The sequence below is a fragment of the Chelonia mydas genome, chromosome 15 (assembly GCF_015237465.2).
Source record: "Chelonia mydas isolate rCheMyd1 chromosome 15, rCheMyd1.pri.v2, whole genome shotgun sequence".
Taxonomy (NCBI): Eukaryota; Metazoa; Chordata; order Testudines; family Cheloniidae; genus Chelonia; species Chelonia mydas.
In genome coordinates, this window is record NC_057856.1 from 825,386 (window position 1) to 852,777 (window position 27,392).

Below are 27,392 nucleotides of genomic sequence, written 5' to 3' on the forward strand. Positions count from 1 at the left end.
AATTGTCCCAGGTCACTGGGTGGGGGCTCGAGCCAATTCTGCATTGTGTTATAGAAACGGAACCCCTAGATACTGAACCCGGCCCTTGTTGCTGCCAACTCTGACCGGCAGAAGGGTTATACAAATTTTCTCAATACTTGGTACCAGAGTCAAACTTTAACTGCTGAAGAAGAAGAGTTGCTATGACATGGACATCCAGCAATCATCCCTCCATAATGCCAACTATAATAAACTTCAGAGCTAAGGGTGATGATGTTGGAAAGAAAGTCACACCAGTGAACTGGTGGAAATCACTTAAGCACTTGGATTCAGAGACTATTGAAGTGATAATCTCACTTTTAACAGCAGGAGCTTCTTCTGCCAGTGTAGAAAGAATATTTTCTTCCTTTGGACTAATTCATTCCAAACTGAGAAATCATTTGGGACCTGAAAAAGCAGGAAAGGTTGTTTTTCTTTTCCAGATTATGAACAAACAGGAAAATGAAGGTAAAGACGACTGAGTTAGCTGCAGAAGCCAATATTTAAAAAAAAGGAGTACTTGTGGCACCTTAGAGACTAACCAATTTATTTGAGCATAAGCTTTTGTGAGCTACAGCTCACTTCATCGGATGCATTCAGTGGAAAATACAGTGAGGACATTTATATACACACAGAACATGAAAAAATGGGTGTTATCATACACACTGTAAGGAGAGTGATCACTTAACCCACACACCACACAACAGAACCACTAACCCAGGAACCTATCCTTGCAACAAAGCCCGTTGCCAACTGTGTCCACATATCTATTCAGGGGACACCATCATAGGGCCTAATCACATCAGCCACACTATCAGAGGCTTGTTCACCTGCACATCTACCAATGTGATATATGCCATCATGTGCCAGCAATGCCCCTCTGCCATGTACATTGGTCAAACTGGACAGTCTCTACGTAAAAGAATCAATGGACACAAATCAGATGTCAAGAATTATAACGTTCAAAAACCAGTCGGAGAACACTTCAATCTCTCTGGTCACTCGATCACAGACCTAAAAGTGGCAATTCTTCAACAAAAAGACTTCAAAAACAGACTCCAACGAGAGACTGCTGAATTGGAATTAATTTGCAAACTGGATACAATTAACTCAGGCTTGAATAGAGACTGGGAGTGGATGGGTCATTACACAAAGTAAAACTATTTCCCCATGTTTATTTCCCATGCCTCCCCCTCACCCCCCCACTGTTCCTCAGACATTCCTGTTAACTGCTGGAAATGGCCCACCTTGATTATCACTACAAAAGGTTTTCTTTCCCCCCCCCCCGCTGGTAATAGCTCATCTTAAGTGATCACTCTCCTTACAGTGTGTATGGTAACACCCATTGTTTCATGTTCTCTATGTATATAAATCTCCTCACTGTATTTTCCACTGAATGCATCCGATGAAGTGAGCTGTAGCTCACGAAAGCTTATGCTCAAATAAATTGGTTAGTCTCTAAGGTGCCACAAGTCCTCCTTTTCTTCTTGCGAATACAGACTAACACGGCTGCTACTCTGAAACCAATATTTTAAGTTTCTCATGTTGACCTGGCTGACATAGTCTATTTAATTTTTGGTTTTTGTTTTTAAATATTTCATTTAACTATTTTAGTTAAAAACAACATTAACAAAAACAAACCTCATTTTAAAAACTTGAATGTTTAACTAAATTCACAAAAAGAAAAGGAGTGAGCTGTAGCTCACGAAAGCTTATGCTCAAATAAATTTGTTAGTCTCTAAGGTGGATACAGACTAACACGGTTGCTACTCTGAAACCTAACTAAATTCAAAATTCATATGCTTGTTTTGTTAAAATATTATATGTTTGCTATTGAAGAAAAAAATCCAGAATACATAATGTTGTTGTTTTAGTTAAATAAAGCAATTTAAATATCTGTTTGGTGATGTTCTCCTCCTAATACAGCATGGCAAGAAAATCCTTCAAATATTAATGATTAACCTGTTGAATTGGAGATAGTCCACCTCCCAATGACTTCATAAATATCTCCTTCAATTACCTTTGGTAAATGAAATAACCAAACAATCATTCATTTTCTGATATAGCTGTAAAACTAATCTGAAAAGTTTTCAAAATAAATCACTGTTTAAAAATGTATAGTGTGTACCTTCTAAAAATGAAACCTACATCTATTTCTGATTTGTGAAGAATATGTATTAAGGTTATAACAATCAACAAGAATGCACTTTTATGTAGAAATCCATGATTAAATCAAGTCTTCCTGACTAGTGATGTAAATCAATTTGATTTAAATCAAATCCACCCTGATTGAAGATCACTCATTCTGAACTTAAATGCTTTCAGTGCTTTCCCAATCCCACTTGCCCATCCTCAACTACATGCCCTGCGTGGAAATGTAACAAAGGGAAGATTTTCAAAAGAGGTCAGGGCCAGGTTTTTAAGAGGTCAGCACCAAAAGCTGGGGCCAGATTTTCAAAATTGCTCAGCTGCCAACAGCTCCCACCGTGACATTCAGAGGCAGATTTTCAGATCAACGTGCACTGAACTGTGACAGATTTGAGACGTGGGAAGTGTACGGAGTTCAACCAGTGATGCTGGAATGTGCCAGATGGGCATGGACTTTTGGGACAATAAGCTGTTTGAGTTCCCTGGGAATCCTTGGGGAATGGTTAGTGCAAATTCCACAACTGCATTTATGTAAAAACTCAGCCTTTTGAAGCTATGCCCTTTTGAAGCTATGACTGGTGACTACCTGTTCCTAGAGATCAAAGGCCTGAGCTGTATAAATAAGCTGCTGAACTGTCCAGGTGGGTCTGGTTCCTGATCTAAAAACTGACAAACATGTAACCAAAGGGGTAAACTCAGCGTAGGATTTGAAAGACTGACACATACCAGAGCCCTGTGTTGGAGCTGGGGGTGACCTCTGATAAGCTTTTAGAATGCATGTAGGTTCTTAAATTGTTTTTTATGTTTTCTCTGTAATGCTTTTTGCCCTAAGAATAAATGCAGTTTGTTTTGTGAAGGCTGGTTGGTGACTGGTGAACACTGTTATGGTCCCTAAAGAATGAGTAAACCACAGGTGCTGGACCCCAGTTAGACCTGCAAAAAACCACAGTGAGGTGCAACAAGACTGCAAGCCCAAACCCCCATCTGAAGGGAGAGAGTGGCAGGTCTCTCCCCAAGGAGAGGTGATGACTGGGTGCCCTCAAAAAAGACCAGGGGTGGCTAGGTGGGTGGGGGACAAAGGTGCAGTTAACCCAGAAAACTGTGACACCATACATATTTTGATTTGACATGAGGCTTCATAACTTTGAAAAGGTAATTATTTGTACACATTGGCCTCTCTCTTGTTTTAGGCCTTTGGAAGCGGAACAACTATACCAGAATAAAGTCACTTTTATTTCAGAATCCAGTAACCATACAGGGAGTTATTCCAGAATAGCTACAGGGGAATAACTATTAGCTATGTTGGCCAATAGCCCTGTGTAGACAAGCCCTTGTATTTGGACTGCAGACACTCTGGGGCAGGGACTGTCGCTTCTTAGGTGTTTATACAGCAACTAGCACAGTGGGTCCCTGCTCTATGTTTGAGGCTTCTAAATGCTATGTGGCAAATTGCTGGCGCGATTATGATGGGTCCCACGCTTCTTGTTCTTGTGAAGGGGGGTTCAGGGCGCAGTTTCCTGCCCCTGAACTAGGGTATCTACTGTCCCACTAGTAACCCAGAGAAGGGTAGTGGAGAGAGAGGGACCCGGGCCCGCCCTCTACTCCAGGTCCCAGCCCAGGGGCCCTAGGGATAGTGGCAAACCACTTGAATTAGTGCTTCCTTCCCCGGGCTAATTCCCCCTCCTGCTCTTCAGCTTCTGGGGTTCCTGCCCTCTCTCTGCACAAGCCGGGTGTCTCTTTACCTAGGGTCTTGGTCTTCTAGCCAGCCATGGCACTTCTCCAAACTCTCCTCTTCTTCAACTCCTCCAAACTGCACTCTGCTCCAACTCCTTCCCCCGGCTGATTGAAGCAGGGGGGTTTTATCAGGTGACTGGCTTCAGGTGCTCTAATTGGCTTCAGGTGCTTTTAATTAATCTATAGAAACCTTTCTTCCCTCTACAGGGAATAAGGCTTCTCCTCATCCTGGGACTTACATATCTCTCCTATATCACTCTCCTGCTGCCTTCTGGCCATGCTGAATCACAGCTACCAGAATAAAAATAATAACAATTATGTTTGTGACACGGTTAGGTCTGAGCTGTACAAGACACTAACGTGGAGAGAGAGACTCTCCCAGAAGATCTCATGATCTAGAAGACAGACGTGGGAGAAGTAAGGACACACTGGGAAATACAAAGAAGAGAACACTTTTTAAAAACACCACCACCACCAACTAGCTTTTATATTGCACTTTTCATCTGTAGATCTAAAAGCACTGAACAAAAGAAGTGATCATCATTATCCCCATTTCAGAAATGAGAGAGCCAAGGCACAGGGAGGTGAAATGACTTGCCCAAGATCACGCAGCAATCCAGTGGCAGAGCTGGGCATCGAAGAGCAAGTCTCCTGAATCCCAGTTGAGTGCTCTACCCACAGTAATGAGATGGAGAAGAAAATTATGTTATTTACCCAAGGAATTAAGGTTTCTCAAATTCTAAAGAAACAGGAGGTCAGTGGAAGAAGTAGAGACTAACGAAAACCAGGCCAAAATCTATTCTCAGTTATGCACATGCAATCCCACTGGCACTGGGCTCAAGAGAGGTAATTTAATGCCAGAAAAGGTACATGAGACAATTCTGATATGATAGCATTTTCATGTCCACTTTGCACTGATGGAAACGATGCCACAAGGTTCAGAGTAACGGAGATTCAGATCCCATGGATTTTAAAAAAAGATTTTTCAATCTGTTTACGGAAGGGGGTGAAGACAATCCAGAAAAGCTAGATTACTCGGCTAAAAACAATTAGCTCCTTGAACTGATCTCCTTCACAGATTCTCATGCTCAGATTGTGCACTCAGAACAAAAACCTGGTACAACTTACAAATCAACGTCAGGTCACTTACTACTGGGAAAATTTTAAAACACTGGTCCACACCTAGACCCAATGGACAAGAAGAACCAGGATGGGTCTATGGAGAAGTCACATTCAGAGACCATAAATTACAACTATGTAACCCAGTTCCCCATCATTCTGCCTTCCTTCCTACACTGCCAGCATGCAATCCTAGGAGTTGTACCAGTGATTTCAATGAGGCCATGATTTCACCCCCAGTGTTCAAGACTAGAGACATTATTACGACGTCCAAACCAAGAGTTTTAGCATCAGCAGCCGTTGTACAGGTTTTCACCCATAGATTGTAAAGCTCTTTACAAGGGTGGGTTGGTGTCTTTAGCCTCGTTTTGCAGATGGGGCAAATGAGATACAGAGAGAGGATGTGACTTGCCCGGTGAGTCAGTGCAATGTTGGGAAAAAAACGTTAGGTCTACGGACGTCTAGCACCCTGCTCATGGCACTACAGCACTGCTGCCATACCTCAGAATACTGCTAAGCAAGAACAGGTTAAAGCTGGAATTCTTAGAAAACGTCTCTCTTTTCAGGGGAGACTATAAAGGCAGAGCCCACTCCCCATAGTAACTGCTGGTGACTTGGAGCCATTTCCTTACCTTGGTAATACCCTCTTCTTCTTCGTCACAATCCAGCCCTTGATGGGAGATCTCAGTAGGGCCATTCTCCTGCATCAGGCTGCTTCCCAATGTCCTCATCCTCCTGCTCTCAGTTGTCACTCTTACTTTCAGGATATGAAACCCAGTGGATATGGACCCAACTTTCAGGTTGACAGGATCTCCATCAAACAACAGGTTATCTGGGCTGCTGTCTTCCTTAAAGCCAGGGGGCTGGTAATCATCAGGAGTTACTGCGCAGGAAAGAGGGTCCTCGGTTGATAGAGAGACTAAATTCTAAGCCACTTTAATCTGCAATAATGGACAAATCCAGAACCTAGCCCAAGTAATTAGACGCGGCTCTGGATAGATTCAATTGGGGTGTGAAGTGCAAAGGAAACATCGTCCCCAGGACATCAAAGCTTCTGCAGCCCAATGGCGAGAGAAGCCTCCACAAGTCTTTCTGCAGCCCCCTGTTGCCCAGATATACGTGGGTAACCCCACTATCTTCATATTCTCCCCTCATTTACATCATCTAACCCAGCTGAAGGCAGTGAGGTTGAAGAGGTGCAACTGGGCAGCATTTGCTCTACAGAATCTTTATTATTAGTGAAGATACACAAGAAAGAAAGAGACCAGTTTAATGTCAGATCGAAGTTTGCGGGGCTGGCACCTAGGAGGAAAAAATATCTTTTTATGCGTAAACTTGCAGTGGCTTGGTGGTCTAGTGGAAACCTCCTGCTTTGTATGCAAATTCAAATCCTGGCTAATCTCTTACAGAAGTGATAAAAATTCTGTCCTATGATCTATTATGCAAGATGTCAGACTAGATTATCATAACAGTCCTTTCTGGCTTCAAAGTCTATTAACAGAGCACATCTGATCCAGAGTCACTCAGAGATAATAAACTTGGGCCTCTGTGTTGCCATTTATACACTCACTTTCTGGAGAAATACCAGAAGTATTTTTGCTCCTCATACTGAGGTAAAGGGAAAGGATGTGTCCCTTTTCCATTGCCCAGCTGTATTTCTTACACCGTTTGTGACTATTTCCTTAAAAAGCAGGTGCCACATTTTTATGCACTGAATGGCACTATTCTGTTTTGCATGCTGTCTCATCACAACAGCTTTCTGGGTCCAGATTTCACCTTTCTAGCCTTTGTTCCCTTTTACGGTGGCATGCGTTGCTCATGGGAGCTAACAGGAGGGGAAATCAGCTCGACGGGGCAGACTGTTTTCCACTTACCATCACTGTAGTAGAAGAGTTTCATGGTGAGGATAATGTCATTGGGAAGGGGCCCGAGGTTCTGCATTAAGAGGTACAGCTTACGGATCAGCAGGATGCTACCTTTCTTAATCTCTTCACTGCTCACCCCCTTTGCAAAGCTCATTTTGGTGCTGTAGCCAAAATAAAAGAGCAACTGAATCATTAATGTCCAAACCCCAATTAAAAATATTCAGCTCCCACTGGTTTGTCTTCCACTACAGTAACAGAGCTTCAGTGCTTTCATGTAGGCCTAGCATGAATAGGGAAGTGACGCAGACCTTCAACAGTGGGAGATGGCATGAAGGAACACAATAGTCCAGAGTTAAGAATCGTGTAATTGACAAGTGAACAGATATTGTAACTGGGGCAATAAACTTCATTACACAAGCGTCATGATTCACTTGTTAGTACATGACTAAACTGGGCACAAGCAGCCACAATGCAAGTGCCTTTCACCTACTTGACTAGCTTCTAAATAATTTTCCTCTAAGGGATGGAGGGAATTGGGTGAGAATCACATGTACAACAAACTCAAAGAGGTTATGTTCAAGTCCGTCCTGTTCTAATTGAAGTGTGTTGAATGCCCTAACTTCAGTCCTAACATGACATGCTAGTCCAGGGATAAAATTTTCAAGCGTGCCTAAGAGACACAGGACCCTAACTCCATTGATTCTCAGTGAGACTTAGGCTCCTACATGTAGTTTATTCAAAGAACAGGACATTTTAATGAGGCCTGTAACCCATTTAGAAAGTCTTTGAGAGCATACAGGCTTGCTACCACAAGTTACAAAAAGTTGAGATGATTTAAGAAAAGGCTTTTTTCTGGAAAGATAAAAGGACGTAGCCCTAAGTATGTCTAGTGAGTAGAGTTTAGTGTCTGTAGGAGAATCTTGAAGCTTACGAAAACATATTGGTAAGGCAATAAATTATATGGAAGACCAAAAATGCTTTTGGTAAAAAATCTGGATGATGCCTTAGGAAACAAAGTATACAGAGAATGAACCATCAAATCTTGAATTTTGGTTATCCTGCCAGCCAAGGTGATGACTACCAAACACACAGTTTTAACAGAGAAGTAAAAATAGGAGCTGCGGGAACGGCGAACCGTTGACACTGGGAGCTGCGGGGAGCCGTGCCTGCGGACGGTCAACATAAACAAAATGTCTCGCAGCCCACCAGGGGATTACCCTGACGGGCCGCGTGCCAAAGGTTGCCGACCCCTGTTTTAGTGACTGCAGCAGTCATTGAACATACTGCAGCGTCAGACATCCAGTGAGGCTTGCAGAGCTGTCTTGGCCACCAACTGGCCTTCTGTAGCCACTGCCTTCCGTTCATCTATGGTCTCCTGAGGAGGTTTTTCAGACAGATGTAAAACCTTTCCCCTGAAGAAAATTGTTGTCAGCCAATAAGGCTTGATTATCAGCTATGCGAGTCTGCAAACTAGCAGATGAGTAAACTTTTCTCCCCAGAAGATCCATCTGCTTCGGCTCCTTGTTCCTGGGTTTAGTTTAGGGGGCCCAGGCAGCTTAGAGCTTTCCTAAGCTATCACTACAACCAAAGACCCATGGCCTGGCTGTGTGACAAAGTAGTCAAACGCCTCAAAAAGTACAAATGATCTGCCCTCTTAGATGGCAAACTCGAGAATGCCTTTCATTAATAGGCATGGTCCAACAACCCTGGGATACCGGGTGCAGGATGTCAATAAGTTATGTGACCTCTCCTGGACATTCTCCAGGAGAATCTCTAAAGTACCCACCATTCTTTTAAGGGGGTCCTTAAACGCCCTGACATTGCGTATTGTGGACATATCAGACAGAGTCATGGTCTTGTCAGATGGCCAGGGAACAGGTTGGTCCTCATAGTCCTCCATGAGGACTTCCTCACCAATTTTCAGGAGTTCCTGATGAGATGAATGAGACTCCCTAAAAGAATCCCTAAGGGAAAAGGGCAATTTTACTCTGGATCTCGATGAATCTCTTGAAATCCTGGGAGCGGGTTGGCTTCTCAAGGCCTCTCCCTTAGCCTAAAGGGAGGAGCCAATAAACCCAGGGTTCACGTAAAAGCAGGGGATAGCAAATGATTAAACAGGAATGGGAGTGAGGGTCACAGGGTCAAAAGCAGGAAGCCAGAGCGGGACGCTGAGCAGAGAACCCCAGACAAGGCCCACTGCTCCTCGAAGGTGACCAGGGAGCCAGTGGATGCGGCCAAGAGGAACTCTATGTGGATATGTGAGCAAAGCAAGAAGCGGAAGAACCCCACAGTCACAGAGCACTTCCCTGTCCAGCATCCTCCTCCTGGTATGGTGGATGGCCACTTTGGCCAGCGCCAGGAAGAAGATGACCAGGAGGTCTTGCAACTTCATGGGGCCACGGATAGGGTGTGCAGACATCAGAAGGTCCGGGGAAAAGTGCAGCCAGAAGCTGAGGAGAAGGTTCTGGAGGAGGAGCCAGAAAAGGGGCTGCAGCCTGATGCATTTGAGATAGATGTGCACCAGGATCTCCCTCATGCCACAGAAGGGGAAAGTGTCAGGAAGGGGGCTGTACTGCACCAAGTACATGCCTGTGCACACGGTTCTATGAAGGAGCCACCAACTAATATTCCCGGCGGGCCATGGAACCAAAGTGGCCCAGCAGGGCTCCTCACCCTCCACAGGTGGTAAGAGGCCCTGCCATTTGGTGTCGGGGCAGGAGACGAGGGTGAGGAAATTAAAAGTATGGAGCATGAGCATGTACAGCTGTGTCCTAGGCATGGTTCAGTAACGCAGAGGGGGCGGCAGGAGCTCGCAGGGGCAGGCACCGATGACAAGGTCCAGAGGGTCAGGGGCAGGCGGGAAGCATCCTCCCACAGGCTGGTTCTTGACACACATAAATAAGCAGTCAATGGAAGAGGCTGAGGTCTCCACAGAGACCAAGAGGGCCAGGTTTACAAACCACATGGGAAAGGCATATGATACTACAAATGTGGAAACCAGGGCATGAGACCTCTCTGAAGCACTCCTTCCAAGGCCATTCACATGTTGCTAGGTGAGGTGGAGACTTCCTAGAAGGGCTCCTGATGCCATGCAAAGATGAGGATGCAAATGTATAAAATTCCTTTCACAGAGGTGCTGATTCCTGAGGTGTAGAAGAGGAAGAGCCTCACATCTGACAGCATAAGAGATAGTCACCAACACCACAGAGGCTGGACACGGAAAAAATTTCATCTTCGGAACATTCGGCTGTGGTACCAAAAGAGTCCTGCATACTAGAGAAAAAGGACAGAAATCTAGCAGTGGGGACTCCTGTTCCAAAGTGATAGAAGGTGATGTCAAAGCCACTTTAGTGGATGAAGAAGGAAGCACCCATGACTCCAAGATATATGGTACTGATGCCCACAGTACCGAGATAATGTTGCCAGTCACCGAAGGTATAGGATGCAGTACCATAGCTAAGGAACATGATCCTCCCAGTCTTTGAAGGCTCACAATACCAGTGTGGTTTCAAAGGAGCCATTTTAGACAAGTCCTCTTCTTTGTTGGTACCAGGGATGGCAATCGATGCTGAGCCCTGTCTGGAGATCTTTCTTCTTTTCTGGCTCCGGCAGCAGGAACTACTGATTGACCTGAGGAGGACTGACAAGAAGACTCAGAGTGCTTGACAGCAGCATGAAGTCTTCTGAGGACAAAGATCTGTCTCCCAGAGAGATGTCTCTTACAGCTGAAGCACTCATTGAAACTGGTTTCAAAGTCAGAAGAGACTGTTCCCAAGGGGGTACCTCAGAGTCAGACACACTCCACGTAGATCTTTCCATTAAAAATAATTTTAAACCGGCATCATGAGCCCTCTGTATGTGCTTAGAAAGAGTTATAAATTGCACACTAGCTAGGGATATGAGACTCCCCTAAACACTTTCTAGATGCATCATGGGCAGGCAGAACAGTCCTGCAGGCAGGGCAGATTTTAAAGCTCAGAGACCTGTTCTCTGCCATCAGACTTATTCCTTGGTACTGAGGAAAGACTCATGGAAAGCAAAATTGCTTTAATTTATGTTTGTTTGTTTTAGCAGCAAGCTTAACTAAAACTTATCAAGAAAATACACTAACTCCAAGCTAACTACCTACAACCGTAAACTACTAAAATGCTAAGAGGAAGCAGGAGGACACTGTGGGCTGTGACTTGCTACCATGGGCAGTGAGAAAGAACTGAGTAGCTGTTGGGGCTGCCCCTCCTTTTACACCCTGCCGTAGGGGGCAGATGGGGCACATGTACAGCCCCAGCAGACACTGGCAGCTAAAAGATTCCAGGCTCACGCACACAGGGCACACGCACCTACAGTGGGAGCCGAACAAATGTTTGAAGAAGAACAATCCCCATGGTGTCGATATTATGCTGCACGCCAGGGTGGGTCATTGGCAGCCAGAGATCGAACGAGGGACCTCTGAATTTCAAAGCACGACACTCCTGCCTAAAGTACAACCCCCTGCTCAGTTAGCCAAGGCTGTAGTAGGCTCATCAAACTCTACGTGTGGCCCAGCCGCCACCAGCAGAGTGCTACCCAGAGTGGGTGTGGGATACATCGATCTTGTCCTTAATTCAGCTCTGCTGCATCGAGATGTTACAGCACATGTACTGTGATATGTAAGCTCATCAGCGCAGGAATTCAGATCCTGCAGGATGCTGAGTGCCCTTAATTTCCACTGAGTTCAATAGCAGATGAAGCCATTCAGCCCCTCGTGATATTGGAGGGGTGCATGATACAATCACAAGGGACAGTTTTCACTTTAAAAATGTTTTGATGAAGCAAATTTATCACTGTGTATTTTTCAGAAATAAAACAGAGCCATTACCTGAGGATGTCCATCTGGGGCCCGTCCTTTGTATACTTGAATTTGAACTGATACAGCTCAGTCACCCTCTAGACATTCACAAAGGGAGCAGAAAAAAACAAGTCTTTCAGCAACATGCTGCCAAAGAAAGCCCAAAAGATTGTGGAGGAAACTCTCTGGTGTCCATGCTTCCTCATTCCTACGCCTGTCTAGCAGCATCAAATTATTGACTAGGCTCCATTTTGATCTCAAAAATCATCTGCAGATTTTCTTAAAAGAAGCAAATACAAACCCACTTCTGGGCTGAGAAGAAACATGAGAAACTCCAACTCAAAAGGAAGTTGGAGGAGAAAAAGCAGGAGCCACTTAAAACAGGAGGCCATAACGCAAACGGCATGCGAACCAGAGCGTACACCAGTGACGCTATGGTTCGGGCTGGTCGAAAATTCCGCATCCAAATGGGTTTCCGATGGAACACTGGGTTTCTGACTAAATAATTTTTTGTCAAAATTTTTTGCCTGAGCACAGAAAAATGTCGATTTTGAAATGCTGCTGCAGGGTCTCATGGGAGCTGCAGTCCAGGTGCCTCTTGCTCCCATTTTCCTCAAGGGCCAGGCTCCCCAGCCAGACTACATCTGCGTGATGCACCCGGGCCACGCAACTGCCATTGCCAAGAGGGACCTGTGGTGCCCCCTGGCCACGCCCTTCCCTTGCCAAGAGGGGGCCTGTGGTGCATCATGGGAGATGCAGTCCTTCCAGGGAACTCGTAGAGGTGAATGGGAGCGCGAGGCGTTGGAACTACAACTCCTGTGGGACAGCGGCAGCAGATCAGAATGAAAATATTTCCGTTTTCGATATTTTGCTGAAAACTCAACATTTTCTGGGGAAAATAAGAAACCATCAACAGCTCTGGCTATAACACATTTAAAGGGCGTTTCGGTAAGGTTTTGGAGGGGGATAATAATCCCAGCCTTGGTAGCCAAGTATATGGAGTAAATTCTTGCTCTTCTTCCATGAGCCGCATTGCGGGGCAGTGGAACAGGAGTGGATGGGCAGAGGTCCCGTCTTTACAGGACAGATGACGACATAAGGAACAGTGTGCATTATCCCCAGCTCCTGCTTCTGGTCTTCAGCAGAAGGGAGCAAGGTCCTACCTATGCCCCTGAGCTACCCAACAAGCATCACTAGGTGCAACAGACAGGCCCACAGCCTAGTGCTCAACAGGGGCACTGGATCACCACTCTGCCTGGCATCCGAGTTGGTCTGCTGGGGTGAAGGAACAAGAGAAAGATGTAGCTTATGTCTCCTCGCTCAACCATGCATACCTGTCAAATCAAGGCAGAATTTAACCCTATGAGCCCATTCCAAATATAGTACAACTCACCCCTGCAATTGATTTCCCCCTAAGTAGAGCTTGACTACTCCTTACCTGTGGCTCCTTGGGATTGGTGTAAATCTGTTTTAAGAAAGTACAGTGAATGCATCTTTCTCTCTGATAAAATGCAGAGGTGAGACGTAATCAAACAACTGAATCTCTATCATGCCCTAAGAACACGGGGTATGTCTAGACTGCAATCATGGGTTGTGATTAGGGTGACCACCCATCCCTTCGCTTAAGCGATGTCTCCTGACCATTTTAAACATTAAAGTGATGCTTATCATAATTGCATTGTATACTGGAGGGCAGCAGAAATCTACACGTGATACGCTAAGGTAAATCGTGTTTCCCTAAAATGTCCCTTAAAATAAAGCGCTGTCCCTTATTTTTCGTGTGGCTTTCCCTTATTTCCATCCAACAAAGGTGGTCGCCCTAGCTGTGACTGCAGCTTGAGCTGATATACCCAACCTAGCTTTAATCTCGCTAGCTTGGGTATGGGAACAGTGAAGCTGCTGGTTTGGGACTGAGTTGTATAGCCCAGGCCAATGCTTGCAATGACGCAACTTCACTGCTCCGGGGGCAAGCTCTCCATAAAAGATCAAACCATAGGACCGTCTATACAATAGCCTTCCTCTGGCAGCAGCCAATACCTGTTGTTGCAGAGTAAGAAGGAAAAAACATCCATGATGTGAAATTTTGCAGGGCTCAGGGGAGATCCTGACCCTCACCAGCGATCAATGAATGCCCTCATGCATGAGGATTAGTTACCCGGATCTTCGCTACGGTGTCTAGAATACCTACAAGTGCTTTACAAAGGTATGTGTCAGAGGCTGGCCGTGCACAACCTCTGCAACACCAAGGGTGCCAATGGCAACTTGCCAGAAACCTGAGGGCTAAAGGGTTTGTCCCATCAATGGTAACAAGGAGGCAACTGAAGAGAGTGCTCATTGAGATGGGAAGGGAAGGAGGCAGTTGCCCATTTCTGTCTGGGGCATAGGCGGAAGGTAGCAGCAATGTGAAGCACATGGCAGTGCTTGTAATCAGTATCCTAGACCTGGGCTCTGATTACGCTACAGACTTCTGCTGGCACAGGTACATCAGCCGGGGGTGTAAAGAAGTCTCTACAGCAGATGCAAATATACCAGCAAAGCTGTGCTTTTACTGGGATAGCTTGCTTTGCTTGTGGGGGGTTGTTTTACTTTAGCTGGATCCACACTAGGAGCACTTTGCCAGTATTATATACTGGTGTTCCTATACCAGTAAACTGTTCCTAGTGTGGACATGGCCGTAGTGATTTAAGGATGAATATTCTGCACCACTGATGGAGGCAAAAGCTGCATCCAGCTAATGTTCCCATGCAACCTAAGACATTAACATTTATCTTGTGAAGAGAGAAGCTATTGCTCCAAACTGAGGCTAACTCCATTGCCATGAGCTCTTTAACGCTCCCTAAGTACGGACAGAGATGGGCAGAAGGGCCCTTGGCTTAACGTCTCATCCAACCACCGTGGAGGAAGGAAAACACCTTGCATTCATTTAACGGACGACTTACTGCCAGGACAGCCATATGTAACTGGAAGAGAAGATAAAAACCTAGTCAAAATCTAAGTGCCTCGAGTAATGAAGGACTAAATACATTCAATGGTTTGCAAGTCAGGGCTTTTCATACATTCCCTTGCTAATTCAGATGCACTTGGGTGCAACATCAGTGACACCCTGTGGCCAGTTTTATTAACTACATCAGGAGTCGGCAACCTTCGACACAAGGCCTACCAGGGTAATCCGCTGGCGGCCGCGAGACATTTTCTTTATGTTGACCATCTGCAGGCACGGCCCCCTGCAGCTACCAGTGGCCGCAGTTTGCCATTCCCGGCCAATGGGAGCTGCGGGAAGCGGCGGCCAGCACATCCCTGCAGCCCGCCGCTTTCCGCAGCTCCCATTGGTCAGGAATGGGAGCTGCGGGGGGCCGCATCAACGTAGACAAAACATCTCGCGGCCCGCCAGCGGATTACCCTGGTGGGCCGCGTGCTGAAGGTAGCCGACCCCGAACAACAATCACATTTTTCGAAAGATCTATAAATAAGGCCCTACCAAATTAACGGCCATGAAAAACACATCACAGACCGTGAAATTTGTCTCCCCCAGTGAAATCTGGTCTTTTGTGTGCTTTTACCCTATACTATACCGATTTCAAGGGGGGAGACCAGCATTTCTCAGATTGGAGGTACCTACCCAAAAGGGAGTTGTGTGGGGGTCACAAGATTATTTTAGGGGGGGAGTCATCGTATTGCCACCCTTACTTCTATGCTGCCTTCAGAGCTGGGCGGCCAGAGAGTGGCGGCTGCTGGCTGAAGGCCCAGCTCCGCAGGCAGCAGCGCCCAGGAGTGGCAATCCCAGACCAGGCCATCCTTCCTTCTGCGCTGCTGCTGGGGGCGGCTCTGTCTTCAGAGCTGGGCTCCTGGCCAGCAGCCGCCGCTCTCCAGCTGCCCAGCTCTGAAGGCAGCACTGCTGTCTGCAGCAGTAAGCTTAGCAGTACAGCACCACCCCCTACAGTAACCTTGCGACCCTCCCCTCACCTCCTTTTTGGGTCAGGACCCCTACAATTACAACACAGGGAAATTTCAGATTTAAATAGCTGAAATCATGAAATTTACTATTTTTTAAATCCCATGACCATGAAATTGACCAAAATGGATCAATCTGTGAATTTGGTAGGGCCCTATCTATAAAATAGCTGTACATCCAGTCTTGCCTCACAGTGTTCTCGCTTAACAGATTCCTTCTATTTAAAGCTACTTGATACTGGCACCCTTCTCTATTCAAGTCCAATGTAAGATCCCTTTTTTATTATGAATCTCACTGTTTTTACCCCACCTGCCATTAGCTACGAGGTTTCAGTCTTTGATCTCTGATATGGACTTCATCACAGACACCTAACACCTTGTTCACCTATGGACTGCACTATGGCAAGGAACTGTACTTGACACTAGCCTTGTAAACCACTTGAAAGCGTTGGCTAGAGAAAGCATTAGTTCACTTGCTGACTGAAACAAAGGAGCTGCCTCAGTAGATCAAACCAGTGACCCACCTGGCCTAGTACCATCTCCATGACGCTGACTAGCACCAGGTGCTTCAAAGGAATGTGCAAAAAACCTGGGAGTGGATAATTATGGAATAACTGCTCACAGGAGTTTTTTCCTAATCCCTATCAGTTAGAAGTTGATTTATGTGCTGAAGTATGAGGGTTTGAATCTCTTCTAAATGGTGGAGACCATTATCTATTTAAAGCTGACTGTTTGATTTGTCGGTAAGCAAGTATTTGAGTTCAGAACATTTCACATCATTTCATCTACGACAACAGTAGAATTGACATAGACAAGCGTCAGTCTGATCAGCAGTGCAGATATTGACAAGAATCCATCTGATTTAGGTAAGAGTCATTCAGATATAGATGACAGTCTGATGAACAACGCTGATACGCAGAGAGCAATCAGCACTTTGTATTTACAGGTCAGATTTTCCTCAGATTGCGTAAGTGAGGGCTGGGATTACTTAAAAATGTGCATTTACTCTGAAACCAGGTACTCAAGCCTTGTATTTGAAAGAATACAAAAAGGAAAGGAAATCTAAACTCAGGGCAGGTCTACACTTAAAAACGTTGCATTGGCACAGCCACACGCCGCCGTAGTGTTTAAGTCAAGACGCTCTTAGGTCTTCCGTTGGCAGAGCTAATCCACCTCCCTGAGAGGCAGTAGCTCTATCAATCGGAGAAGCTTTTCTTTCAGCATAGCGCTGTCTGTCTACATGGGGTGGGGGGTGGTTGGTTAGTATAACGATGTCGCTCAGGGGTATGGATTTTTCACACCCCTGAGCAATGTAGTTACACCGATATAAGTCTGAGGTGTAGACCTGGCCTCTGTATGGAAAACAGAGATGACAACAAAATGAAGAAAAAGGAAAGAGGAAAGAAAGGCAAGGAGACGGTAAAAGAAGGGGTGAAGGAAAGAGGGAGCAGAGAAGAATATGGCAAAGAACAAAGGCAGGGAGAGAGATTTGCTTTGACTGACAGAATCTGCATCCATCCATTAAAGGATGTGAATGTAGAACAGAGAATGCAGGGGAGAACCCTGCAGCCTGCAAATTAGTGTGGAAACCATTCACAACAAGCAGGTCTAGACACTAATAATGGTTACTACGCTACGCTACCCAAAGGAGTAAGAGTCCACGTCACAAACACACAGAGCAGCTTTCCTTCCTTCCCTGTGGCACAGATCTCTATTGTGTACTTGTTCTGTATGTACAGTTTCCACTGGGATCACTGGCGAATATATAGCAGAGATGCCCCCTGCAGGAATGCACAAGGAAAACTAGAGCGGAATTTTGCCCATTGTTAGTGAAGAAAGATTATATTACCAAAATATCAAACAAAAACTTACATAGTTCTTTTCCAAAGCATCAAAACAGCCCTGAATCCTGCCAGGAAAGAAATGTTAGTAACTAGTCATGCCAGTCTAGCAGCAGGAAATCCTCACTTATTAGATGGAGTTTAGAGTGCACATTTACAAGCGTTAAGCAGTACGGAGCTGACAGCATTTTTAGCTTGTAACGCCCTCTTCAGGTCACTCAGCAATTAAGGGTCTCTTCTCCCCTCCATATGTGTGCACAGTTTATACACTAAGGCTCTGGTCCTGTGAACACTTCTTACCAGGCGTCCTGGGACTACTCAGAATAGTAAGCCCTAGACTGGGTAGTAATGGCCAGATCGTTGGCCCCATTCTGGCCTCTTTGTGCTGATGGATCCAGCCAGCTGGGTGTTCCTTTGGCATAGCTCTGAGGAAGGAGGCATGGCTGGAGTGCTGCTGCAGTCATGATTTTAGGCTGCTCTAAACTATCCTGAGACAGTGCAGAACTGGCCCCAGGACTGGAGAACTGCATATGGCTCCTCTGCAGCCTCCTCATCTGAGCCTGGTGTTTACAGGACACAGCAGATAGCTGAGCCATAAGTATTTGCAGGATTGGGCTCTTACAGTATTGAAGCAACACAGAAGTGCTGAAGTGAGCTGTAGCTCACGAAAGCTTATGCTCAAATAAATGTGTTAGTCTCTAAGGTGCCACAAGTCCTCCTTTTCTTTTTACAGAAGTGCTACACTCCCTATAACAACTCCCTCTCCAGATAGGAAGGAGTAATGCCATGTTTCTGAAACCTGAAGAAGAGCTCTGTATACGCTTGAAAGCTTGTCTCTCTCACCAACAGAAGTTGGTCCAACACAAGATATTACCTCACCCACCTTTCTCTCTCTGTTTCTGAAATGCATTTATTAACGAGAACTCTAGAAAGCTAAGGGCCTAGTTATGCCCCCAGAAACAGACACAACTTCCACTGAAGAGAAAAAACGGCACATACTAGTTAAAAATCAATCAAGCATAAAAATCACTGAAAAACTAGAAATAGCAAATACGTAACCTATGGAAACAAGTAACCTCACAACTTTGTTTAGAGTGAGCCTCATTCCTCCCTTACCTGCTTTGTTTGTTCAGTTGAGGGCCTGACCCCGCTCTCATTGAGGTCAATAAGATCACATTTACATTGGAAGCTCGTTGGCGAGGGACCATGTCTTCATTATATACGGTGCCAAGCACACACAGCTTTTATAATAAATCAGTGGGCACTGCTTTGGCAAATCCAGTATCATTGGCCCTGAAGGATTTCAAATTTAGGAAGTAAAGGCCTGTGGTACAATGCCATATTGCTGTTCAGCATAATCTTATCATAGGACTTGTCTACACGAACAGTTAGACTGCGGAAAACTGAGATTAAATCAACCCCACGTAAGCTTGCTGCAGTCTAACTGCCTGAGTGCACCCTGCTGACGTGGGTTAACAGCTCTTTAATGCACCTTGAGCTCGTCCCATTTCAAAGAAGACTAGATCAAAGGGCTCCAGCAAACCGTCAATGCGTACCAGCAGGGTGCACACGGACATTGGAGTGCAGCAGACTAGTCCAGGATAGATTCATACCCCAGCTTGTCGTGGTCTAATTGTTCATGTAGGCAAGCCCTAAGTTTCACTGTTATTCACTTACCACTTGACTATCTGCAGTGACCCCAGGCAGCTCTTATCTTCCCGAAGGATTTTTAGACAGAGATCTGCAAAACAAAAGTTAGCATCTAGTTACAAAGCGTATCTGGAGCCACTGGGCAAACACTGAAATCAAGTCAGTCATCAACGTATGAAGTATTTTATCTGGAAACACTTCCTGAGCTGGAAGAATGGTTTTAACAGCATCCCAGGTGGGCTGACACAGGCTCACTGCTGTAGTTTACAATGCCAAAGACCTTTGCTGAAATACACTGAACTCTTCCAGGAAAAAGTACTGGGGTTACGGATTTACTGAGGGTGGCTTCATTTAGAAATGCCAGCAACTTCCTTTCTCCTCAATCCCCATTCTCATCTTATTCTGGCACTTCCCAACAGCACCCTCTAGTTCTGCACTCTAGTGTTCACTAACACACAAATAAGCTAAACAACTGTGCTCAAAATAAGCTAACGCTGTGACGTTTCCCCACCGGGCTCCTGTGGCCCTTTTGTCCTCCAAGTTTAGGAGTTAGGATCCACAAGCAGAAAACTCCTAAAGTTGAAGCCAATGCTGATAGGCCAACCACAAAGGTGAATTAATGCCTTGGGGCCCAATCCTGCAGATCTCTAAGGAATGAGTGGGTCAAATGTCAAGATTCTTGCGCAGAAAGGCACTTGAAGATCTGAAATCTGACCAGAAAGACTGATGACCTTTCGGATGGAAAAATCAAAAGTCAAATTTGGGATTTCCTCTTCCGTCCTCAGCAGGCCATAATGAACAAGTGACCAGATTTCAAGATACTAGCTCTACGAGCACACGGAAATGAACTGTACCCCATTTCACGCATAAATCAAGGATGATAAATCTATGAAGCTGGAAAATATGGAGTCACTCCCTCTCCCCACCTTCAGATCCTAACTTAATATAAAGATGCGGATGACTTAAAGTTTCATCATATGGTGTGACCTTGCCACAAGTCTCACAATACCTTGTGTTTTTCTTAAAGCCTCATCTCTGAAGCCACGTGATTATGTGAGAATCTCAGTTTTCATTTACAAAATCTCCAGATTATGGAGAAAAGCTTGAAAATCTGACCCCTGAGGCTCAAAAAACAGAAGGCAACAATAAAAAAAACACCTGACATTTATTATTTTTAAAAATCTAATGATTTTGAAGCCAGTCTCGTGATTCTGGGGGAGCCTGACACATGGTTTTGGAATGCTTGGGATTGGCAATATTGATGAAATTGCTGAGTAATGAATGCAACTGGAAAACAAAACAAACGCTGAGAGAAACAGCTGATGGTTGCCACTAGCTCTAAGGGTATGTCTACACTACCAAATTCGGTCAATTTTATAGAAGTCGATTTTTAGAAATCAATTTTATACAGTCGATTGTCTATGTCCCTACTAAGTGCATTAAGTTGGCGTAATGCATCCTCAATACCATGGCTAGCATCGATTTACAGAGAGGTGCACTGTGGGTAGCTACTTTTATTTTTAAAAATCTAATGAATTTTTAAGCCAGTCTCGTGATTTAAGCCAGTCTCTGTATCAGGGCTGCTGGATAAGGCCCATAGGCTCACATCCTGAAAGATATTTAGGTGCCTAATTCCCATTGATTTCAATAGAAATCTGGCACCTACATACCACGCACTGAGGATTTGGGCCACGGTCAGCAATGTTCCTACGAAAGACTGAACTTGTCAAATATGTGAACAGCACTGGACTAATCTGTACTGGGCAAAGATAATGCATAGAAACATGCATTGAAAACATTACCATCTAAATAGCGAGTTCCATATGAGCTCTCTGGGAAGAGCCCTCTTAGGTACGTTATACAGGAGACAGAGATGGCCAAAAGCCTTTTCACCAGCACCATGGACTGCTGGTCAGTGGCAATTTTGTGTGGAAACAACACTGATTCCTGAAAAAAGACAAAGACAAAAATATTATTGGTTTTAGACCCGTGCAAAGGCCCAGCGCTAGAGGGGAGAATCAGCAGGTTTAGAGGTAGTCTAAATTGGGGTAATTTTACCCTTTCTTTTGGTTTCCATAGTGTGTATGCCACTCACTTACACGTTGGTGGACTAAGTATAACTAGCTCAAGGAGCATCTAACACACTTAGCCCAAAGTTTATTGCTACACAAAAGCTTTCGCTGACAGTATTAATACATTGTCATACAGGCAGAGAACTATTGCCACAGTTCCACAGGGCTGGTGTCACCGAATTCCAGTGACAAAAAAGGGCTCTGAGGTCTACACACTGGAAAAGAAGCACTATTCCGGGGGCGGGGGGCGCTTCTCAACTGCTCAGATATTTTGACTCCAGAAGGCAGACACAGCCTGCAGAAAGGCTTCCAACAAAACCAGAGGTTATAGGCAAATCCGGTTTCTAAAAGAATGTGGGATTCTGCTTAGTAAGAGCTAAGCACTCATACACTTTTCCATGCCTAGGACTCTGTTTATTATGAATAAGTCTAAGATTTTGCCATGGGCAATAAATAAAAATTCATGGGGCCCGTGACTTTTCCTAAAAATAACCACACACGCCACGGCAGAGACGCACAGCCCCAGCTGCAGCCCCCACTGCGGGGCAGGGGCACACGGCCCCAGCAGCAGCCCCCGCCGCAAGCCGCGGGGCAGGAGCATATGGCTCCAATGGCAGCTCCCACCGCGAGGCTATGTGGGGAGCATAGCCCCGGCTCCAGCCCCAGCCACAGCTCCAGCTGCTGACAGCTTAAGAAGTCACGAAGGTCCGGTAAAGCCACGGAATCTGTGACTGCCGTGACCTCCATGACTAAATCGTAGCCTTAATTATGAATACTAAACATCAAGTAATGGTGACGATCTAGCGGTCCCTTCTGATCTTCATGACACCTGGTATTAACATGCAAAATCTCTGTGAAAAGGAGTCTCACTACCAGTTCATTGTCTTTTTCTCCTCTAGGGCGGCTCTGCATGCCCTAGGACTTTTACGTAGCCAAGCACCAGTATCCAGCACCTCAGCACCAATTCGCCTACAAATCCTCAGGCTGCTTAGCCAGCATCTTCTTGGCTACCCTGGTCTGGAGACAACTGCTTTCAAAACCCAACAAAGACACAGTGTAATCAGCACTGAGCACACTGCCTGCCCTGGGAGCAAGGGATGGGAACGGTAATCAAAGCTAGGTTTCCAGCTCTGCAGGGCTGAGTACTACTGGGCCAGCATGTTGATTAGTAACATTAAGTCCTAAATCCTGTACCTTGGAGGTTTTATGCTTCTGCCCAGTGTGTGAGAGCTGAGCCATGGCCATAGCATCTCAAAGTGCTGCCTTCCACATGCAATTAGAACCTGCAGAGAAATAGACATTAACCACTTGGCAAATACAGGATTCCTGAAATTTCTCATCTTCCTGAGCATAAGAACCAGACTGCATAAGAACTCTCCCCAGGACTGAAAGCCAAACTCTTGCCAGGACAGCTGAATGGTGTCAGATTGACGTCACTCTGTGCCACAGTTCGGAAGTTCACATGGCAGGAAGAACACCTCATTATCTATAAACAAACTGTCAATAGTACTGGAAATTCAGGGCCAGATCCACAGCTGGTGGAAATTGTTGTGGCTCCAGAGACTTCAATGGAGCTAGGCCAATTTACATCAACTGAGGATCTGGCTCTCTATCTCTTTGACAGAGGTGCTTTTGATCCTCATGCTGGTGCACAGAACAGTGCTACTGCTCAGAAATGCTGAGCCGACTCCCAGACAGCTGTTTTAACAATCCAAAGAGCATTGTGCTTTTAAAAGAGCACTGTTGAGCTGAAAGGAAAATATTAATCTTGACCCATTTTAAGCCTCTATCTGAAACATCCCACACATTTTTAAAATAATAGTAATCTCCATTTATCTTCCATAGAAATATAGCGATTTAATCCCCTTTTAAGTGAAAATTTTATCGGAGCCTTCCTACTGAGCCACTATAGATGTCTTCATAATATAGCATTTTTTACCTTCAAAATTCTTGACGAACATTAACAAACTAACGCTCACTACATTCCCCAAAGGAAGAGAGGCATCATAGAATCATAGAAGTGGAAGGGACCTCGAGAAGTCATCTAGTCCAGTCCGCTGCACTCAAGGCAGGACTAAGTATGATCTAGACCATCCCTGATAGGTCTTTCTCCAACCTGCTCTTAAGAGTCCCCAATGATGGAGATTCCACAACCTCCCTAGGGAATTTATTCCAGTGCTTAACCACTCTAACAGTTAGGAATTTTTTCCTACTGTCCAACCTAAACCGTCCTTGCTGCAATTTAAGCCCATTGCTTCTTGTCCTATCCTCAGAGGTTAAGGAAAACAATTTTTCTCCCTCTTCCTTGTAACAACCTTTTATGTACTTGAAAACTTTTATCATGTCCCCTCTCAGTCTTCTCTTCTCCAGGCTAAACAAACCCAATTTTTTAAACCTTCCCTCATAGGTCATGTTTTCTAGACTTTTAATCACTTTTGTTGTTCTTCTCTGGACTTTCTCCAATTTGTCCACATCTTTCCTGAAATGTGGAGCCCAGAACTGGACACAATACTCCAGTTGAGGCCTAATCAGTGCAGAGTAGAACGGAAGAATTACTTCTCGTGTCTTGCTTACAATACTCCTGCTTAGACATCCCAGAATGATGTTTGCTTTTTTTGCAACAACGTTACACTGTTGACTCATATTTAGCTTGTGATCCACTATGACCCCCAGATCCCTTTCCGCAGTGCTCCTTCCGAGGCCGTCTTTTCCCATTTTGTATGCGTGCAACTGATTGTTCCTTCCTAAGTGCAGCACTTTGCATTTGTCCTTATTGAATTTCATCCTATTTACTTCAGACCATTTCTCCAGTTTGTCCAGATCATTTTGCATTTTAACCAAAGAACCATAGAATATCAGGGTTGGAAGAGACCTCAGGAGGTCATCTAGTCCAATCCCCTGCTCAAAGCAGGACCAACACCAACTAAATCATCCCAGCCAAGGCTTTGTCAAGCCAGGCCTTAAAAACCTCTTAGGATGGAGATTCCACCACTTCCCTATGTAACTCATTCCAGTGCTTCACCACCGTCCTTGTGAAACAGTGTTTCCTAATATCCAAGCTAGATCTCCCCCAATGCAACTTGAGACCATTGCTTCTTGTTCTGTCATCTGCCACCACTGAGAACAGCCTAGCTCCATCCTCTTTGCAACCCACCTTGAGATAATTGAAGGCTGCTATCAAATTCCGCCCCTCAGTCTTCTCTTCTGCAGACTAAATAACCCCAGTTCCCTCAGCCTCTCCTCGTAAGTCATGTGCCCCAATCCCCTAATCATTTTCATTGCTCTCCGCTGGACTCTCTCTAATTTTTCCACATCCCTTCTGTAGTGGGGGGACCAAAACTGCATGCAATACTCCAGGTGTGGCCTCACCAGTGCCGATTAGAGAGGAATAATCACTTCCCTCAATCTGCTGGCAGTGCTTCTACTGTGACAGTTCACCCCATAAGGCTTTATGGAAATATGCTTATGAATGTATATATGACATAACTGGAATATGTTTTGTGCTACTTATGCCATGTAACATATCTCTGTAAAGGTTATGATCTACTGAATCTATTAATCCTGTTTGTATGCAGGTATCATTTTTGTATTCAAAGTTATGAATATTGGCTGTGTACTTGCTTGATTTTTAAGTAGCCTTAGTAAAGCATTTGGTCAGCTTCTTGAGAAAGGAATGTGCGAATTAAGTGCCCAACCAAGAAACACTTAATGAACAATGGATCTTGGAAGGCTCCAATCCACATAAAAAGTCTTCTGGAGACATTCAAGATAGCATGTGGGCAACGGCTGCTGCCTGTAAAAACTGAGTCATGCATGGACATGTGACTTGCCCAGGTGACTCCAAAACTCCATCTTGGAGCTGGACTTTGCATAGGAGAGAGGAGGGGGATCTCCACCCACAAGAGAAAGTCTATTTAAGCCCATGGGAGACCCCTCCATTTGGTCTTCAGCTGGCTCAAGAGAGAGCCTCTCCACCCCCAAGGATACCTGTGAGAAACTGGAACAAAGGACAGTAACTACTGGGGGTGTGAGTGATTGCTGGACCCAGACTAGAAGGAGACTAGTCTGTAAAAGGAAGCTTACTGGAACACCTCTGAGGGTGAGGTATTCAGTTTTCTCACTGTATTAGGCATTGGCTTGCATGTTTTATTTTATTTTGCTTGGTAATTCACTTTGTTCTGTCTGTTACTACTTGGAACCACTTAAATTCTACTCTCTGTATTTAATAAAATCACTTTTTACTTATTAATTAACCCAGAGTATGTATTAATACTGGGTGGGGGGGGGGAACAGCTGTGCATCTCTCTCTATCAGAGTTATAGAGGGCAAACAATTTATGAATTTACCCTGTATAAGCTTGATATGAGGTGTCAAGTTTCCTTCCCCACTCTGAACTCTAGGGTACAGATGTGGGGACCTGCATGAAAGACCCCCTAAGCTTATTTTTACCAGCTTAGGTTAAAAACTTCCCTAAGGTACAAACTTTGCCTTGTCCTTGAACCGTGTGCTGCCACCACCAAGCGTGTTAAACAAAGAACAGGGAATGAGCCTGCTTGGAGACGTCTTCCCCCCAAAATATCCCCCCAAGCCTTACACCCCCTTTCCTGGTGAAGGCTTGATAAAAATCATCACCAATTTGCATTGGTGAACACAGACCCAAACTCTTGGCCCTTAAGAACAAGGAAAAAGCAATCAGGTTCTTAAAAGAGAATTTTAATTAAAGAAAAAGTAAAAGAAAAACCTCTGTAAAATCAGGATGGTAGATATCTTACAGAGTAGTCAGATTCAAAACGTAGAGAATCCCTCTAGGCAAAACCTTAAGTTACAAAAAGACACAAAAACAGGAATATACATTCCCTCCAGCACAGCTTATCTTACCAGCCATTAAACAAAAGAAAATCTAACGCACTTTCTAGCTAGATTACTTACTAACTTAACAGGAGTTGGAAGGCTTGCATTTCTGATCTGTTCCCAGCAAAAGCATCACACAGACAGACAAAAGCCTTTTCCCCCCTCCAGATTTGAAAGTATCTCATCCCCTCATTGGTCATTTTGTGCCAGGTGCCAGCGAGGTTATCTTAGCTTCTTAACGCTTTATAGGTGAAAGGGTTTTGCCTCTGGCCAGGAGCGATTTTATAGCACTGTATACAGAAAGATGGTTACCCTTCCCTTTATATTTATGACATGGGGTAAAATGGATTTATTTGGGGTTTGGACCCCATTGGGAGTTGGGCATCTGAGTGTTAAAGACAGGAACACTTCTGAAGCTGCTTTCAATTCAGCCTACAGCTGTTCGGGGATGTGATTCAGACCTGTGTCTGGGTTTGCAGCAGGCTACTGGGTCTGGCTCAAACCAGGCAGGGCACTGAAGTCCCAAGCTGCTAGGGCAGGAAAGCAGGGGCAGAAGTAGTCTTGGCACATCAGCTGGCAGCCCCAAAGGGGTTCCTATCATTCAACCCGTCACACCTACTAATACAGCCCAATATGCCATTGGCCTTCTTAGCAACAAGGGCACACGGCTGACTCATATCCAGCTTCTTGTCCACTGTAATCCCCAGGTCCTTTTCTGCAGAATTTCCGCTTAGCCAGTCAGTCCCCAGCCTGTAGCGGTGCATGGGATTCTTCCTTCCTAAGTGTAGGACTCTGCACTTGTCCCTGTTGAACCTCATCAGATTTCTTTTGGCCCAAACCTCCAATTTATCTAAGTCACTCTGGACCCTATCCCTACCCTCCAGCGTATCTACCTCTCCCCCCAGTTTAGTGTCATCTGCGAACTTGCTGAGAGTGCAATTCATCCTATCATCCAGATCATTAATAAAGATGTTGAACAAAACCGCCCCCAGGACTGACCCTCTGGGGTACTCTGCTTGATACCAGCTGCCACCTAGACACTGAGCCGTTGATCACCACCTGTTGAGTCCGACAATCTAGCCAGCTTTTTATCCACCTTATAGTCATCCAATCCATACTTTTTTAACTTTTTTAACTGCTTCTCCACGTGGGCATCAATGATACTGCCAAGAATGACCTTGAGTGGATCACTGCAGACTACGTAGCTCTGGGAAGAAGGATAAAGGAGCTTGAGGCGGAAGTGGTGTTCTCGTCCATCCTGCCCGTGGAAGGAAAAGGCCTGGGTAGAGACTGTCGAATCGTGGAAGTCAACGAATGG

General features: G+C 45.1%; 1 protein-coding gene across 1 annotated transcript in view; it reads right to left on the minus strand.

Annotated features, from left to right (window-relative positions):
• The window catches only part of HORMAD2 (HORMA domain containing 2), a 62,513-nt gene that overhangs the window by 22,939 nt on the left and 12,182 nt on the right, over nt 1–27,392 (minus strand). The window contains exons 2-10 of the mRNA XM_043529936.1: nt 22,418–22,506; nt 20,954–21,098; nt 19,179–19,242; nt 17,533–17,569; nt 14,649–14,669; nt 13,148–13,174; nt 11,740–11,807; nt 6,894–7,045; nt 5,652–5,902 (exon numbers count right to left, since the gene is read on the minus strand). Coding sequence (XP_043385871.1) covers nt 5,652–5,902; nt 6,894–7,045; nt 11,740–11,807; nt 13,148–13,174; nt 14,649–14,669; nt 17,533–17,569; nt 19,179–19,242; nt 20,954–21,098; nt 22,418–22,468 — 816 coding nt within the window. The 5' untranslated portion in view covers nt 22,469–22,506. The remainder of the gene's footprint in view (nt 1–5,651; nt 5,903–6,893; nt 7,046–11,739; nt 11,808–13,147; nt 13,175–14,648; nt 14,670–17,532; nt 17,570–19,178; nt 19,243–20,953; nt 21,099–22,417; nt 22,507–27,392) is intronic.